Source organism: Podarcis raffonei, chromosome 9, assembly GCF_027172205.1.
Source record: "Podarcis raffonei isolate rPodRaf1 chromosome 9, rPodRaf1.pri, whole genome shotgun sequence".
NCBI lineage: Eukaryota > Metazoa > Chordata > Lepidosauria > Squamata > Lacertidae > Podarcis > Podarcis raffonei.
Window position 1 is genome coordinate 22,309,930 of NC_070610.1, and position 15,111 is coordinate 22,325,040.

Consider the following 15,111-nt stretch of genomic DNA (forward strand, 5'->3'; position numbering starts at 1 on the left):
ACAGCAAAAATGTCATTAAGGTGCGCTCAGCACCCAACCTCTGTGGGAAGAAATGAAATGGAGGACATAGTTCTAGGGATAGAACTCAAATAAGGAAAAACCCATGCACATTCAGGGTTACCTAATGCAAACCCTGTCATAGGAAAAGTAACAAAGGATACCTTAATCTTCCTTCCCCTTTTCAGTTAAAGAGGTTTTACTCATGCTGCATTGCTGAAATTTCATTTCTGATGCACTGATCCTTGTAGACGACTGGCCAAGGATTTTGGCTTTACTATTTTTAACCTCATGCATCTATCAGGTCCTTACCTTTGCTTCCTGCCTGTATCAGGGTAGAAACATTTAAAAGCATAGACCAGCATCTACAGAAAATGCTAAGAAGTGCTTGAGCCTTAGTGTCACCAGTGCTGCGATTTATGTTTCGAAACAAAAATCCCAGCATATCCTCCCGGACTGCTCTCTGAACTCCTAAATGACAAGCTCGATTTCAGAACTGAAGGGCATTTCAAAGGTGATGATCTGCTACGGGGGCAGTGCTTCTTTACGAGAAAAAAGCATGCAAACCAAATGTAGTTAATACCATGCGACAATAGAGCACATCTATTTTCTTGTGCATACATATGCCTGGGAAAGGGTCATTCCCAGCACCGGCATGTCACTGAAACCGATACACATGTGATTGTCACAATTATAATATCGTTTGCACGCTCCTTCCAATCAAACTGCAATCTGCATAGGAAACTGTCGTGTTGAAGCAAACCCAACTGGCCGACAGAAGATGAAAAATGGTTACTAGGGTGCACAAGATGGAAGATTGGTTAATGAATGCAGTTTCTTTTAAAAAAAAAGCAGCTCAATATTCATATTACAATAATACAATGGTAACTAATACTTGGTATGTACTTCAGTGTTAAAAATGAGGACAAAGTGCTGCAGGATACAAGGACTGCTTGTGACAAATCCCAACCAGGATGGGGATGAATATCAATTTGGGCATGGTTCTCTCCGAAGAGCAATGTGCCATAATCCTTTCTGGTGGATGTGTGAATTTAAGTAACGGTCATAATATTTACACAGTTGGAAAACAGACCTTCCACTTCATGGTGCGAAACCTCACAGCAAAAAAATTACTCATGCTTCTTTTCATATCACATGATGGTGGCAAGAACGAGAGAACATGCTTTTGTCTAATATTATTTGATAAGGGTAAATTCTCTGAAGACAAAGCATCACCAATTTAAACTGGAAGGCCAAAAATCAGTTCATCTTCTTTAATGTGGCTACTGTATCTTCTGCTAGATGTTTTCTGAGAAACCATTTCTCTTCCTGCAGGGCTGCTATGGCGTGTCCGTAACGGGACGTTTCTGTTTCAAAGTGTCAATGAGGGACAACATCCCCCGTTTTACATTAGTTGTGACTCTTCTGGTCATCGAGTCTGCAGGAGGAGGAGGTGGCCGGACTTTTTGTGAAGGAGGTCTGGCTACCAAGCACTTCTGGTATCGTAGCTGAAAGAAAGCAAAGATGTTCTGCAATCATTAGCAAGGAAACCTTGAGTTTTCCTCACTATGTTCTGCAAAATCATTTAGGATTTGCTTCCGAGTAGGCAAGACACAGACATATCATGACCTATCAAGCTTAAATGCGACCCATCAAGCTATGTATGGTCAATTTAAAATCAACAACTATGTATAGTGGTTCATCAACCTAATTCTGCTACCTGCATGGGATTGGTTCGTCACAAGTTTTGCAAATCTGCCCTTAGACATGGCACTTGTAGATCCTTAGAGCAGGTCTTTCCTCATTTTGGCAGTTTCTTACATTCTCTGCACAATTATTACACGTTAGCGGGGACAACACATCATTAAGATATTGGATACACAACCGTCCTTTCTAATACAAGGAGTAACAACTCAACATGTTGGCAGATTTGTCTTAAGTCTTCCACCTCTAAATCTAAAAGAATATAATTTGATGGTAGTGGCTGGGATTGAATGTTATTGTGTTCTGATTGCCAGAACTTGCTCAGGTTAGTGCTGGTATTTTCTCTATTAGCCCAAGGGAACGGATGACAATTTTGAAGAATGGTACCCACTAAACCCTCTGGAAGCAGATGCTGAATAATACCACTGAAGCAGGGAACGCTGGTTATTCTCATCAATCTTATAATTTGTTCTTCCCATTGTCTCCTTTCTATAAAGACACATTGTTCTCTTGCAAAAGGCTGGTGCTTGTTTCCTTGACTCTGATGCTTTATGCTACTTATCTGGTTTTCAGTCTGTGCACGTAACAGTTCACAATATTGACTGCTAATAGCATTAAAGCAGAGGAGGGGGAGAGAGCTGACACTAATATTTAGAATCATGGTGTTAAATGTTAAGATCCGAGCGCAGAACTGGGGAGAGAATTGTAATTTATCAGGGCGCTCTGAAAAATGAATAGAATTATTGTTTTCCTGTCATTCTGCGTTCATGCTAAATACTACAAAATAATATTTGAGGGGGATTTCATGTACTGGTTTCTTTTAATTTTCTACTATTTCTACAAATTGTACTCCAGTTTTCTGTGGTCACTTACCATACAAGCCGCTTGGACGGCTTCTGATACGTTGCCTGCGTTGGGCTCACACCAGAAAACGTGGCACTCAAAATGCTGGTTCCCCGTATCCATTATGAAGGCAAACGTATGGATATCTTTGCCCACTCCCATAAAAGACAAGAACCGTACACGACATTCCACCACAATTTCCTCTTCATTCTAGTTAGGAAGGAAGAATTCGTGTTACTACAAATAAAAGTTTCAGAGGTAGCACTGAAGAAACAATTATTAGTCTGAGCACTTGAAGCTCTGATTCTTGGAAGGTCACCAGTTATGGACCAAGGAACAAACCTGGTGTAACCTTCCAAAATGCACCAAGAGGTGGACTAACTGTCACAGCATCCCGAGTTTGGAGGCTGATTTGCAAATAGGCATACAGGGTCATGCAGTTTCACACACAATGAAAACACTCTTTCATATTTATTTTTTAAAGGTTGCCAAGCATCTTAATAAACAACAACAACAACTCTCTTTTATAAAAAAAATCCCCTTAAATCAGTATGCAGATATGCAAGAAATTAATTTGAGGGGCATTAACCAAAAACTAGAGGTTACTTATTGTCCTAAGCTACCTGGGGTTCATTCTATGCCCATCAACTTCTCAAAGTAGGGTAGAAAAATACCCAACCATCTTGCCCATACTATGAATTCCATTTTTTTATGGCTATTCCATTTCAAGGGGACTAGAGAAGATCTCTGCTGTCCATGTACATTTCTGTGCATATATCGCCTTGAGATGGTTGTTTAGAAGGTGATTATAAATAACGACAACAACAATCACCCTATTACAAAGCACTGCAAGGAACCATTGGACTCAATGAGTAAATTTTAACCCAGTAAGGTTAATTTTGTGAGGCTGGCTTTATTTTGACACAAATTAACCATCTCATAGTGCAAACCTGATACACTGATTCCTTGTTGGTAACATTCCTTTGAAAAACCAAAACAAAACAAAGGCTATTGGGGTATGTTGGACCCACTGTATATATACAGTAGAACCTCTACTTACAACCGCCTCCACTCGTGGATGTTCCAAGTTGCGACCATGGCAAACCTGGAAGTAACCAGTGGGTTTGCTGCTGTTTGCGCATGCGCAGGAGTGGTGATTGCTGTTTGCGCATGCACAGTAGTGGGCAATCGCCGCCCTTGCCTGTGCACAACGGTGCCTCTCCCAGCAACCCATTTTGCCATAAGGACAGGCCTCCAGAACGGATTGTGGTCGTGAGTAGAGGTTCCACTGTATATATTTTTACCATCAGTCCAGTATTTAGTCTAGCCATTTTTTGTTTGTTTCCGATTTGCTCGCTCTTCGGTTATGAGGCCAGTGTTGTACATATAACACCTCATCTGTTTTCTTCTCCAGGGATTTCTGATAGTCCAATAAGGAATTTAGGTTAATATTGTGGGGTATAATGTACCTTGGAATGGAATATTAATAAAATCCATTTTTCTATGTTAAACGGCAGTCATTCTTGAAAACACAGGGACTGTATTTCTAGCTAGGGCTCTAAAGGGATTCACTGGACTCCAACATCAGATTAATATTATCTAAAAAGCTGGTGCGTGAGGGTTAAGCTCACTGAACTGTTAGATCATGACAGAGATCTATACTAGACATTACATTTCCCATAAAATCTTAGGCAAGTGGGTTTTCTTCTCTGTTTATTAAGCTGGTAGTTTTGTTATTTTTACAGGAGAAAATAGCGACATGGCAGAAATGAATATCTTTAAAATGCCATGCATACCATCAACGGTTGCCAAATTTGCTCTGGCAGTGCATATGGCGGCTTCTATTTATCTCAAATAAAATCGACTAAAAGGGAAGTTTGAGGAAAACAAAGCACTGGCTCAAATAAGAAGGCCCACATTCTAGTATCAACTACATATGAACCATTTCTGGTTTTTAGAGAGGCCAGGTTGTGCCTTACTCCTTCGCTGATGACTGTCACTGTAGCATCCGCGACATTCATGGTGACAGGCACCCAGTCGTCTCGGCTGGAGGAGTCAATGAGACTTTCTATAGCGGCATTCAGGGTGTCCATACCTGCAGTTGCAGAGCAACAGAGACAAGATCACTAACGGAGAGTCAGCGTTTTATGGCAGGAAGAATATCAGGCATTAAGCTCACGGGGTGTGTGTGTGTTTTAAAGCAAGATTTTATTAAAGCTTTTTCATGATACAGTAAGATGAAAGAAACAAATCCAGTCCTTTTTTTCTGGGGGGACACGGAGATACGCATACCCCTAAACATTTTATGAATCTAAGTTTGGCCTCATTGAAGGGCAGTATTTCAATAGGAGTAAGAAAACGAGAGTACCCCCTGCAAAAAAATTAAAGACAAAAAGCACTGAACGAATCTAACTAAAAACAAAAACAGGGAAAGAAAGAGAAAACACCAAAGGAAAACCCAGAAAATGGAAGAAAGCATTATGTTTGATAGAGAAAAACTATTGCTGACATTTATGATTAATACAGTGGTACCTCGGGTTAAGTACTTAATTCGTTCCGGAGGTCCGTTCTTAACCTGAAACTGTTCTTAACCTGAAACACCACTTTAGCTATTGGGGCCTCCTGCTGCTGCCGCGCCGCCAGAGCACGATTTCTGTTCTCATCCTGAAGCAAAGTTCTTAACCTGAAGCACTATTTCTGGGTTAGCCGAGTGTGTAACCTGAAGAGTATGTAACCCGAGGTACCACTGTAATAATAATTAGAGAACCCCTTTTGGACTTCTTGCGTTAAAAGGAAAATGAATTAATCTATGTAGGTCAGAAGATTGGGAAAATATTGCCTAGTAGAAAGTGGAACAGTCGGGTGTCACTCTGGAGTGAATATTTTGAATAATGTCTTCTATGTAACTGACAGATGTAAAATCGGACGTCCTTTTTATTTTTCTTCTCTTCTCACTGTGGTTTTGGGGCACACACTCCCAGCCTGACTCACATTGGGGTGTGTGTGTTTTCTGGGAGAATAAAATGAGATGAAACCCATATATGCTACCCTGAGGAAGGGTAGACTAAGCATGCTAATAAAAGTCATAAAAAATAGGGGTGTCCAAGAGAAGCTGCCAACAAAGATGTAGGAATCTGAGCTGAAGCAGCTGTTTCGTTCCTTCATTTATACGCTGATATACACTAGTGGCCAAAACTGTGGAAACCTTTTGGAAAAAGTGTGTTTCCAAGGTTTGATGGCTCATAGCACCTGATTGGCTGTCTAAACACTCCTGCTCACTGGCTAAATTCAAATGAAGGAAAACTACTGCATATCAACTTAAACAAGTTGTGCTTCCTTTTTCTGGTTATTTGGCTATAACTTTTGATAGAATACAGATAACTGAACAAACTTTGCTGCATTACATTCTTCATTAAATTATCTTTCCATTGATACATAACTTTATGGTATTACTCCAAAAAAGTGGTGTTATGAGCCATCAAACCTCAGAAATACACTTTTCAATTAGCCAAAAATTGGAAATCGCAAGAAATACCGACAATACAAGATTGGTAGATGAATATGTTTGGATTTTTTGGAGCTGGCCAACCTGACTGGAAGAATCCATGACCAGAAGGAAGAGGAGACACAAGAGGATTGGAAGAAATTTAAAGAATATTTAGCTAAATATTGTGATATAAGAGAGTTAGAAAATTCTTGGAAGTAACAAATAGGCTTAGGGGCAGAATAAGAATAGGTGGTAGTAAATATTAAGGATTTGAATATTAATAAAAGAGATGAGGATAGTAAATGAAAGCAGTGAATATTATTAGAAATATGAATCTGGAGAACTGCTATACAGGGGTTATAAAGAAATTCAGTTAGAGGGGATTTGAGGAAGTCAGTTATCAATGTAACGAGAATTAGAGATTTGAAGTAAGAATTCTGTTTTGTGTTTTTCTTTCCCCCCCTTTTCTTTTTTCTTTTCTTGTTGTGTGTTTTCTAATGTTTTCTTTCTCCCCCATGTGATAAATGTGGAAACCAATAAAAAATTTTGAACCCCCCCCCCCAAAAAACCAGAAATACACTATTTCTAAAAGGTTTCCACAATTTTGGCCACTAATGTAGAAAGAGGGGGAAGCAGTGGTGGTGGCTGGCTGGGGAGGGGGGGGCAGAGGAAGTGGCGCTCCCTTGGTGGCGGCGGGACTGCGTTTGTGGGGACAGGAAGGGTGAAGCGGTTGCCCCACAGGTATGTGCGCACATGCAGGGCTGCCACCAACACAGAGCTCTCTTGAACCCCACTTTTCCTTCCCTAGCAACATCCCTGTCCCAACAAGGATGCCACACCTGCCGGGAGTACGCCAGTACCTCTGCCAGTGCTAGATTTAGGGCGGTTCCCCTGCACAAGGCGCTGGGTTGAGGGAGCGCAAAATGGAAAAGATCCGCCACTGAGAAGATTCATTTGAGGGGCACCAAATTGTGGCCTCGCTTGGGGCACCAACACGACCAAAGTCTGCCCCTGCCTCCACTCCTCTCTCGTAAGCCACCACTGGGAATCAACATGGTCCATTCTTCACTTTTTCAATGCAGTGGTACCTCAGGTTACATACACTTCAGGTTACATATGCTTCAGGTTACAAACTCTGCTAACCCAGAAATAGTACCTTGGGTAAGAACTTTGCTTCAGGGTGAGAACAGAAATCGTGCTCTGGCGGCGCAGTGGCAGCAGGAGGCCCCATTAGCTAAAGTGGTGCTTCAGGTTAAGAACAGTTTCAGGTTAAGAATGGACCTCCGGAACGAATTAATTACTTAACCTGAGGTACCACTGTATTTAGGATGGAACAGACTTGCAAAACATGGAACTGACCAGGCTCTGAAGAGCCACTTCAGCTGTGTCCAAGCGTTTCAGCACAACTAACAGGTTTGGACTTTTCTTTCTCTCTTGGAAAAGTGGGCACCCGCATGCCATACCCCAAGCCACGTTTTACAGTCCAAAGGGCTTTGCCATTCTGTATTGGGTGAGGTCAGTTCTTTTGAGAAATATCAATTTGAAGCTCTGTGCAAACATCTAAGTGGCATATGAATTAATAAGCAATAAGTTCAGATCCACATATTAACATTCTGACCGTGTTATTTCACATTTGACAAGCAAATTGAAATAATTTAATTTTATCTTTCATGCCATGCACATCTCTGCAGTAACCCTTAATCTAGTAGAAGCTGGATCTGCCACATAATTAATTTGGAATATAACTGTCACTGTTTGGCCCCACAGTTAATATCGCTAACATATCTGAATAACCATAACACCCAAAGTATGCACACTGAAAGTTTGGAGAAATTGAGATGCGTATCCGTCACCTCTTTTAATCCTCCGTCAATGAAGAACAGAGCGCTCAGATGGTAAAGAGCAAATATTAAGGGAGTTATGGACAAAGATTCAACCTACCCACTGGCTTAGCTACAGGTAACATGCCCAAGTACTGCACATGGAACTTCTGGACCAGCTCAGTCTTTGGTGTTGGGAAATCTACTGCATGGGAACAAAAAAATCAATTTCAACTTATCAAAATTCACATCAGGCAAAATATCCTTATTTCAAGGGCAGAATAAAATAATTCATCAGGTAGTCGATCTCTTAGGGATATCATTATCGATTCTAATAAATCTGTACTCCTTCTACCTACTATCGCACATTAAAAATGAGCCCGAGTAATTTCTGGGGAATTTTTTAAAAAGTACATCATCATCTTTTATTCTTGTAAAGTAAAAACAGACAAATCTGTTTAGCGGATCTTGCCTGCCCCAAATAAAGCCAGAGAAACAACCCAAGAGTCTTGTGGCATCTTAAAGACCAAGGAAGTTATTTTGACCTACGCTCATGCTTCAACAGACTTAACATTACCCCTCTGGAAACACGCTGTGAAAATTCTTTTTTTTTAAAAAAAAAGTGGTTATTTATTAGTATTTAATTAATAAGTCACCTGTTTTGAGACTACATAGTGAAGACAACATTCCAGTCACACAGTACCTTGCAAGGGAACATCCAGGGTGACGTTTGTCCGCTCTTGTAATGAACTGCAAGCCACAGCTTTGGCATTCTTCCGTTCAGCCATAATCTGGAGAAGACAGTGATCATATTATTACGATTATTATTTATTAAATTTGTAGGCCGCCCGTCATCCATAGATCTCCTCGTACAATCCTAATCCTGAAAGCCCTTAAAAAGGAGTGTTTCTCTTTTTCACCATAACCCAGATGGGTTAAGGAACTACGGCTACAATCTTATGCACACCTACTTGGGAGTAAGCCTCATTGAACTTGTTGGGGTTTCTTTCCCAAAAGGATTGGGCTTCCTGCATTTAAATTTAAAGAGGCATGTTTGACAACCTACAGCTGCAGTGCAAATATTGATGGAGGTGGTGGAAAACTTTACAGGGATGGGAGGTTTTCTCTACCACATCAAATGCACCACATCAAAAAGCATAATATATAAAAGTTATTTGCAATCTGGTACTGTGTAACAACCCCCATGACCTTTGGGGGCAGAACAATTGAGTACGGAGATCTTGTCCGCAGTGTAAGCAGTGGTAAGGACAAAGGCTATAGGCACTTCACGTACCATCGTAAGACCTTTTATGTCTCCCCTCTGAGCTTGCGGTGTTGATAAAACGCTACACACCTTATGGGGGCATGGCAGGGCCATTTCTTTCTGTAGCCTCCCATAGGATACTGTCAACAGGTCAGCCCTAGAATGTGTTGAGCCCTCTTTCCTCTGCTGCTAAACATTATCTTTAGAAGCAGTTTCTCCTGCACAGAAATGTATGCCAGGCAACTGTTTGTGTGGAAGCTCTTAAATGGCACGGAAATAGATTTCACTGAAATCAGGGAGACTTCATGTAACACGCTCGGGAGTGTTGTATGGGGGTATGTTCGCACAGGAAAAGGGAGAGGATAGAATGAAAACAACAAGAAAGCTTGCCTTAGAACAGATTTCGTGCAGGCTTGTGGCAATGGCTTTTGCTGGTGTGTCACATCGAAACACGTGGCACTTCAAAATCCTCGTCTCTCTGTCTCTTGCTACATAGGCAAAGTCTCTGTACAAACAAAATTAATTACCTTATTCAAAGCAGTATCACCCACAGAAATACCTGCTTCAAAAAGAACGCAAAGGAACAAAGATCACAACAGCTATGCTCTTGCCTCCAGATTCTGAATGAAAACCACAGGAGAGGATTGTGGTCTCATGTTTGCATTCTGCTTGCAGGTTCCCCAAAGGTGCCTGGTGGCCACTGTCAAAACAGGACCACTGTCCTGATCCAGCAAGCTATTCTTATGTTCTTAATGATGACAACTGAATGGTCAGAACTTACTCATTCCACATACTTAGTAGCTATCACCATAAAGGTAAAGGGACCCCTGACCATTAGGTCCAGTTGTGGCTGACTCTGGGGTTGCAGCGCTCATCTCGCTTTATTGGCCGAGGAAGACGGCGTACAGCTTCCGGGTCATGTGGCCAGCATGACTCCGCTTCTGGCGAACCAGAGCAGCGCATGGAAACGCCATTTACCTTCCCACCGGAGCGGTACCTATTTATCTACTTGCACTTTGACATGCTTTCGAACTGCTAGGTTGGCGGGAGCAGGGACCAAGCAACGGGAGCTCACCCCGTTGCGGGGATTCGAACCGCCGACCTTCTGATCGGCAAGTCCTAGGCTCTGTGGTTTAACCCACAGCGCCACCCACATCCCTTAGCTATCGCCATAAAAACAATTAAATGGGCCTGCGTCCTAGGGAGGGATTCCAAAGCACAATTCCCTTTGTTGCAGTAGCAGAGCACATGCTCTCCATGCAAAGGGTTTCAGGGTCAACCTTTGGTGTCCCCAGGGAGTGCTGGCAAGAACATGTGCCTGAAAAGTCTTGGGAGCTCTTGCCAATCAGTCAACAATACTTAACTCAAGGGCCACACTTGCTGTAAGGCAGATTCCTATGATCAAAAAAAAAAAAAAGGGTTTGGAATGTACTGATAACTGTGTTATAATAACCACAATCAGATGCTCTTAATACAGATGAAAAGTAACCACAACAAATGCTCTTAATGGAGACTGCGTTTTTTGTCACTTGATCTTGAACATATCCAAGACCAGGCCTTTAACCTTTGCTGAGAATCTGCTTAGGGAGACACTGTTTGCTCCCCGCTGCTCTGAAATGATCACCCTGCCTCAATTCTCTTCCTTAGAAGTCGCCACGGAGGCCTGAGACACTAAAGGCTATAAGAAGTGCAGCTTTCTATACATGCCATGATTCCACAAAGGGGGCAAAGCTGTCACCGCAAGCAAAGAAATAGCATCGGCAGGTATCACTGGGGATGGGAGGGCAGAAGGGACCGGCAACCATCTGCTGCAAAATTATCCATCAGCATTAGCAATCAAATGTGGATCCTTCCTTCCGGCAAGGTCCAAATGATAGGGCTACTTCAATATTTAATCCTATCAGATAGGGAGCTCAGGAAAATCCGTAGGCGCAGTTTGCAAGGGCACTCCCCTGGAGCAGAGGCTCTGTTTAAAGGCTGCTGGAGAGAAAGAGATAGGTTCGAAAGCTGCTATGCCTGAAACACTTTCCTCCCATGTAAGCCGTTCTGTAGCAACAATTCACCTCTTCCCTGTACTGCCACCAAGGTACGGTGACCTTGAGCATTCGTGACAATGCTAATCTCTTGCACAAAGGCCGGGGAGGGGGAAAGGTTACGGTCTTTGCAGATACAGAAGTGTTCAATATTGAATACATCACCGGAGCCCTTCATCTTGGCTTTCTTATCTATCTCTCTTACTGTGGAATCCTTTCTGGGTCATTTGCTCTGTTAACCTCAATTCTGCATTAGCTCATTTCAAACGGATTAATACGAGGAGAGATTTATGGGCAAACTGTTTACCTGATTTACTAAGGAATTTACAGGCTTCCCAGCTCCATGCTGGGAAACTTAAAAGATGAGGCAGAGGTCTGCATCGTGACAGTTCTTTGTAAGGCAAGGAGATCAGAAACCTTTTTGCATTTGGCTCTTGCTGAGGTGGCATATATTCCATTTTATCCTCGCAACTGCCCCGAGGTGAGATTAGGCTGAGAGGAAGTGACTGGTTCCTAGTCACACAAAGAACTTTCAGGCTTTTGAATACCAGTCTCCCCAGTCCAAAGCTATGAGAGCCAGTGTGGTGTACTGGTGAAACCGGATGGGAAGTTCACTGAGCAATCTTGGGCCAGTGGCTGTCTCTTAGCCTAACCTCCCTCACATGGTTGTTGTGAAGGTAGAATTGGGAGGGGGAGAATTATGGCTCCTTGAGCTGCTCAGAGGAAACTGACAAATAAATAAAGATTCGCCACAATAGTACTTCAGTAGGGAGTGAGGGGCAGGGGCAATGAAAATGTCAGATTATGGAAGTCCTAGAGGCAAAAAAAAGGTCACGCTGTATAAAGGTCCAGCTAGGTCACAGCTAAATCTAGAAATTCTTTAACATGGACCCAGTATTCACTCCCTTTTTGCTGGATTCCTATACTTGATAGTCCCCACTCTCAGCAAAAAGCTGTGACAAAAAGAAGTACAACTGGCTTTCTTCGATGCAGAGGATAAACAACATGGGACGACCTTCATACCCAGTTTGTAAGCTTATCAGAGGTAGTATGTCAAGACTAGGTAAACCCTGGCCTAATGCACCAAAGTTATTACAGTGGTACCTTGGTTTAAGAACAGCTTAGTTTATGAGCAACTTGGATCAAGAACGCTGCAAACCCAGAAGTAGGTGTTTTGGTTTGCAAACTTTGTCTTGGAATAAGAACATGTTTCGCTTCCTGTTGAGTGTGTTCCATTTGTAAATTGAGTCCCCCACTGCTTTGGGAAAACACACCTTGGTTTATGAATGCCTTGGTTTAAGAATGGATTCCAGAACGGATTAAGTTTGTAAACCAAGGTACCACTGTATTGGGGTTTGGTCTTTTTTTGGGTGGGGGGTTGTTCACTGTGTAGAGGCTGAGGATAGAAATGAAATGGCTGAAGTGAGCTCGGCAAGATCTGCTAAAGGGCACAGGACAGAAGGGTGCGGTTCTGCGCTGAGAGGAGGCCACAGAGGAAACAACAGGCGCTGCAAGTGTATAAGCAGCATGGCTTATAACTTACATTCCTGTACAACTACTTTTGTTTGCTTCAAATTGTAAACTCAGACCAGCCCCAAGGCTACATGGTAGAGCCCTTGCTTCGCTTTTCTTACGATCCCTTTTTGCTGGTTATGCTCTTCCTAAGTCAGGCCCATTGATTCTCCCTCTAGCTGGGAGGTAGTTGCCCTTTGGGTTTGTGTGTCAAATTTGGTGAGCCTTCCGCCTTTTTCATTTCTTTAAATCGCAACTAGGAGTGCCCAGAAAGAGAGAGGATGCAGTTATTGCACCCTCAGCAGCTAGATAGGCAACTGAGCGCCACATGAAGGAGCTTTGGAGTCCGGACAAAAGGGACACAGCTGTGACTGAGGTAACCTATTTTGCTCTTTAGAAGAAACCATTGTCTATCTGTTTCACCTGGTTCAGGAACAAGTTAACAGGTGGAGTCAACGTGGCTGCTCTCTCAACATTGCTCAATGCAAAATATGCCTCCTATTAAAAACGGTTGCCAAACAAGGCCCCTGAGCATAGTTTTCCAACACCTGCCACGTACTGTTTTATGCAGAAACAGCCGTTCACCAAAATATTAATTCTTTATGCATACACTCTGCCTGGTAGTAACGCCAATTATCAGCTAAAACTAGACTGAGCTGTTATTCTGAACCAAATCTGGAAAACAAGGGAGATAGAAGGGCTATAGAAGGGGGAAACAAGAGCTGGAGGGGAGAGAATCAATTACATGTTATGGTATGCAAGGCTGTGGCTTTGTTGATTAGCCCAAGCACAAAATAATCCTTTTAATTTAAGGTACACTGGTCAGCTTATTACAGAACAAGGTGGCCAGGGGAGAAAAATAACCTCTTCAACTGAAAGAAAAATGATGAAATAGAACAAATATTGGGGGTGGGGAAGAGATATTCCATTATTTTACTTTAATTCTTTTAAATGGTTATTCTTTGGGACTAATTGGATGGCCGTGCTTATTTAACACCCAGTTAAGCATCATTTAACCATGCAATGATGGTTATGTAGCGACATAAAGCAGAATTTATGTGACCACTGCCTGGTTATGAACGAGGCTAGTCATTATACTACTGCCCCTTGAGACATCCCGATTAAATGCAGCCGGAAAGAATTTCTATTATTAGAAAAATGAAGGGGCTGCAGCCACAAATTCATGCTTAGGGTTGCAGCAAGAAGACCCACTTTTATAAGCCTTTAAAACATTGCACACAGGAAGCTTCTGAAGGGTGCAGCCATTCCCTGCTCCTGCGTTCTCAACTGATCCACTGTCTTGCAAACAATGACTGTTTTCACATGTGGCGTTTAAATTGCCTTTGGGGATTCAGTCCCACTCTTCTTTTTCATTGTTGTTTGTTGTCAATTGTTGTTTAGCATTAACACGTCACAAATCCATTTGCTTGCAGAATTCATTTATAACCAACGACAATAAGCTAACCTTGCTAAGAATTCTTCCCATTAAATATTTTTCTGTCTACCGGTACACTCCAGAGAAAAATGACATGTAGATTTAAAGGTTATTCTTGGAGTGGCCGATGAGCTTCAGAGTGGATTCAGACAAGGTAGGTGTATAGTGTACGAATTAACTACCGCGAAACTTGGAACCCAAACACTGCAAACCTGGAAGTAAGTGTTCCGGTTTGCGAACTTTTTGCGGAAGCCAAACGTGCTCCGTTTTGAGTGCTACACTTCCGTTTTGAGTGTTACGCTTCTGTTTTGAGTGCCACACTTCCGATTTGAGGGTTATGCTGAGGTCTGTCTGTTTTTTCTATTTATTTTGCGTTTTTGTGGCTCTTTTTTTGTTTTGCTTTTGTGACTATGTGGAACCCAGTTCAGCTACTGATTGATTGTGTGACTGCAGTACATTGTTTTATTGCTTTCACTTTATGGATCAATGGTCTTGTTAAATAGTAAAATTCATGTTAAATTGCTGTTTTAGGAGTTGCTTTTAAATGTCTGGAACGGATTAATCCATTCTGCATTACTTTCTATGGGAAAGCGCGCCTTGGATTTGGAACGGTTTGGTTTTGGAACGGACTTCCAGAACGGATTAAGTTTGAGAACCAAGGTACCACTGTATTAGACACTTAAAAAAACCCAAACCTACAGCTGGCCCTAGTACCTGACCTGTGAGATTGGCAACATAAGTACCAACCCTGTAGTTATTCAGCGAGGGGCTCATTTTCTCCCGGTCCCTCCTACTTTTCATCAGCAACAGGGTTGGTGGGTTTGGTTCAGAGATGCTGGCCACACTGAGAACTCATATTGTGGAAGTAAATGCTGCATAGAGAAACCCTGAATTGTCATGCAACTGTGTTTTGAGAGGTGCAAAGGGCCCTGTCCCTTGGAGGTTGAATCATGAATTCATGGACATACACGAGGTTCCACGTTGGCCACACGGACGCTTCCTTCCTGCTCATGAGA

General features: G+C 42.3%; 1 protein-coding gene across 11 annotated transcripts in view; it reads right to left on the bottom strand.

Annotated features, from left to right (window-relative positions):
- Window positions 1-842: 842 nt before the first annotated feature.
- Window positions 843-15,111, bottom strand: part of APBB2 (amyloid beta precursor protein binding family B member 2) — a 170,763-nt gene continuing 156,494 nt past the window's right edge. For 9 of the 11 annotated variants that reach the window (XM_053403229.1, XM_053403221.1, XM_053403223.1 and 6 more), the window contains 6 exons: window positions 9,506-9,620; window positions 8,555-8,642; window positions 7,973-8,056; window positions 4,524-4,639; window positions 2,575-2,754; window positions 843-1,505 (listed from right to left, as the gene is read on the bottom strand). In XM_053403229.1, the coding sequence (XP_053259204.1) occupies window positions 1,338-1,505; window positions 2,575-2,754; window positions 4,524-4,639; window positions 7,973-8,056; window positions 8,555-8,642; window positions 9,506-9,620 (751 nt within the window). In that variant the 3' untranslated portion in view covers window positions 843-1,337. The remainder of the gene's footprint in view (window positions 1,506-2,574; window positions 2,755-4,523; window positions 4,640-7,972; window positions 8,057-8,554; window positions 8,643-9,505; window positions 9,621-15,111) is intronic. The other 2 variants (XM_053403230.1, XM_053403225.1) reach the window with 1 other exon arrangement.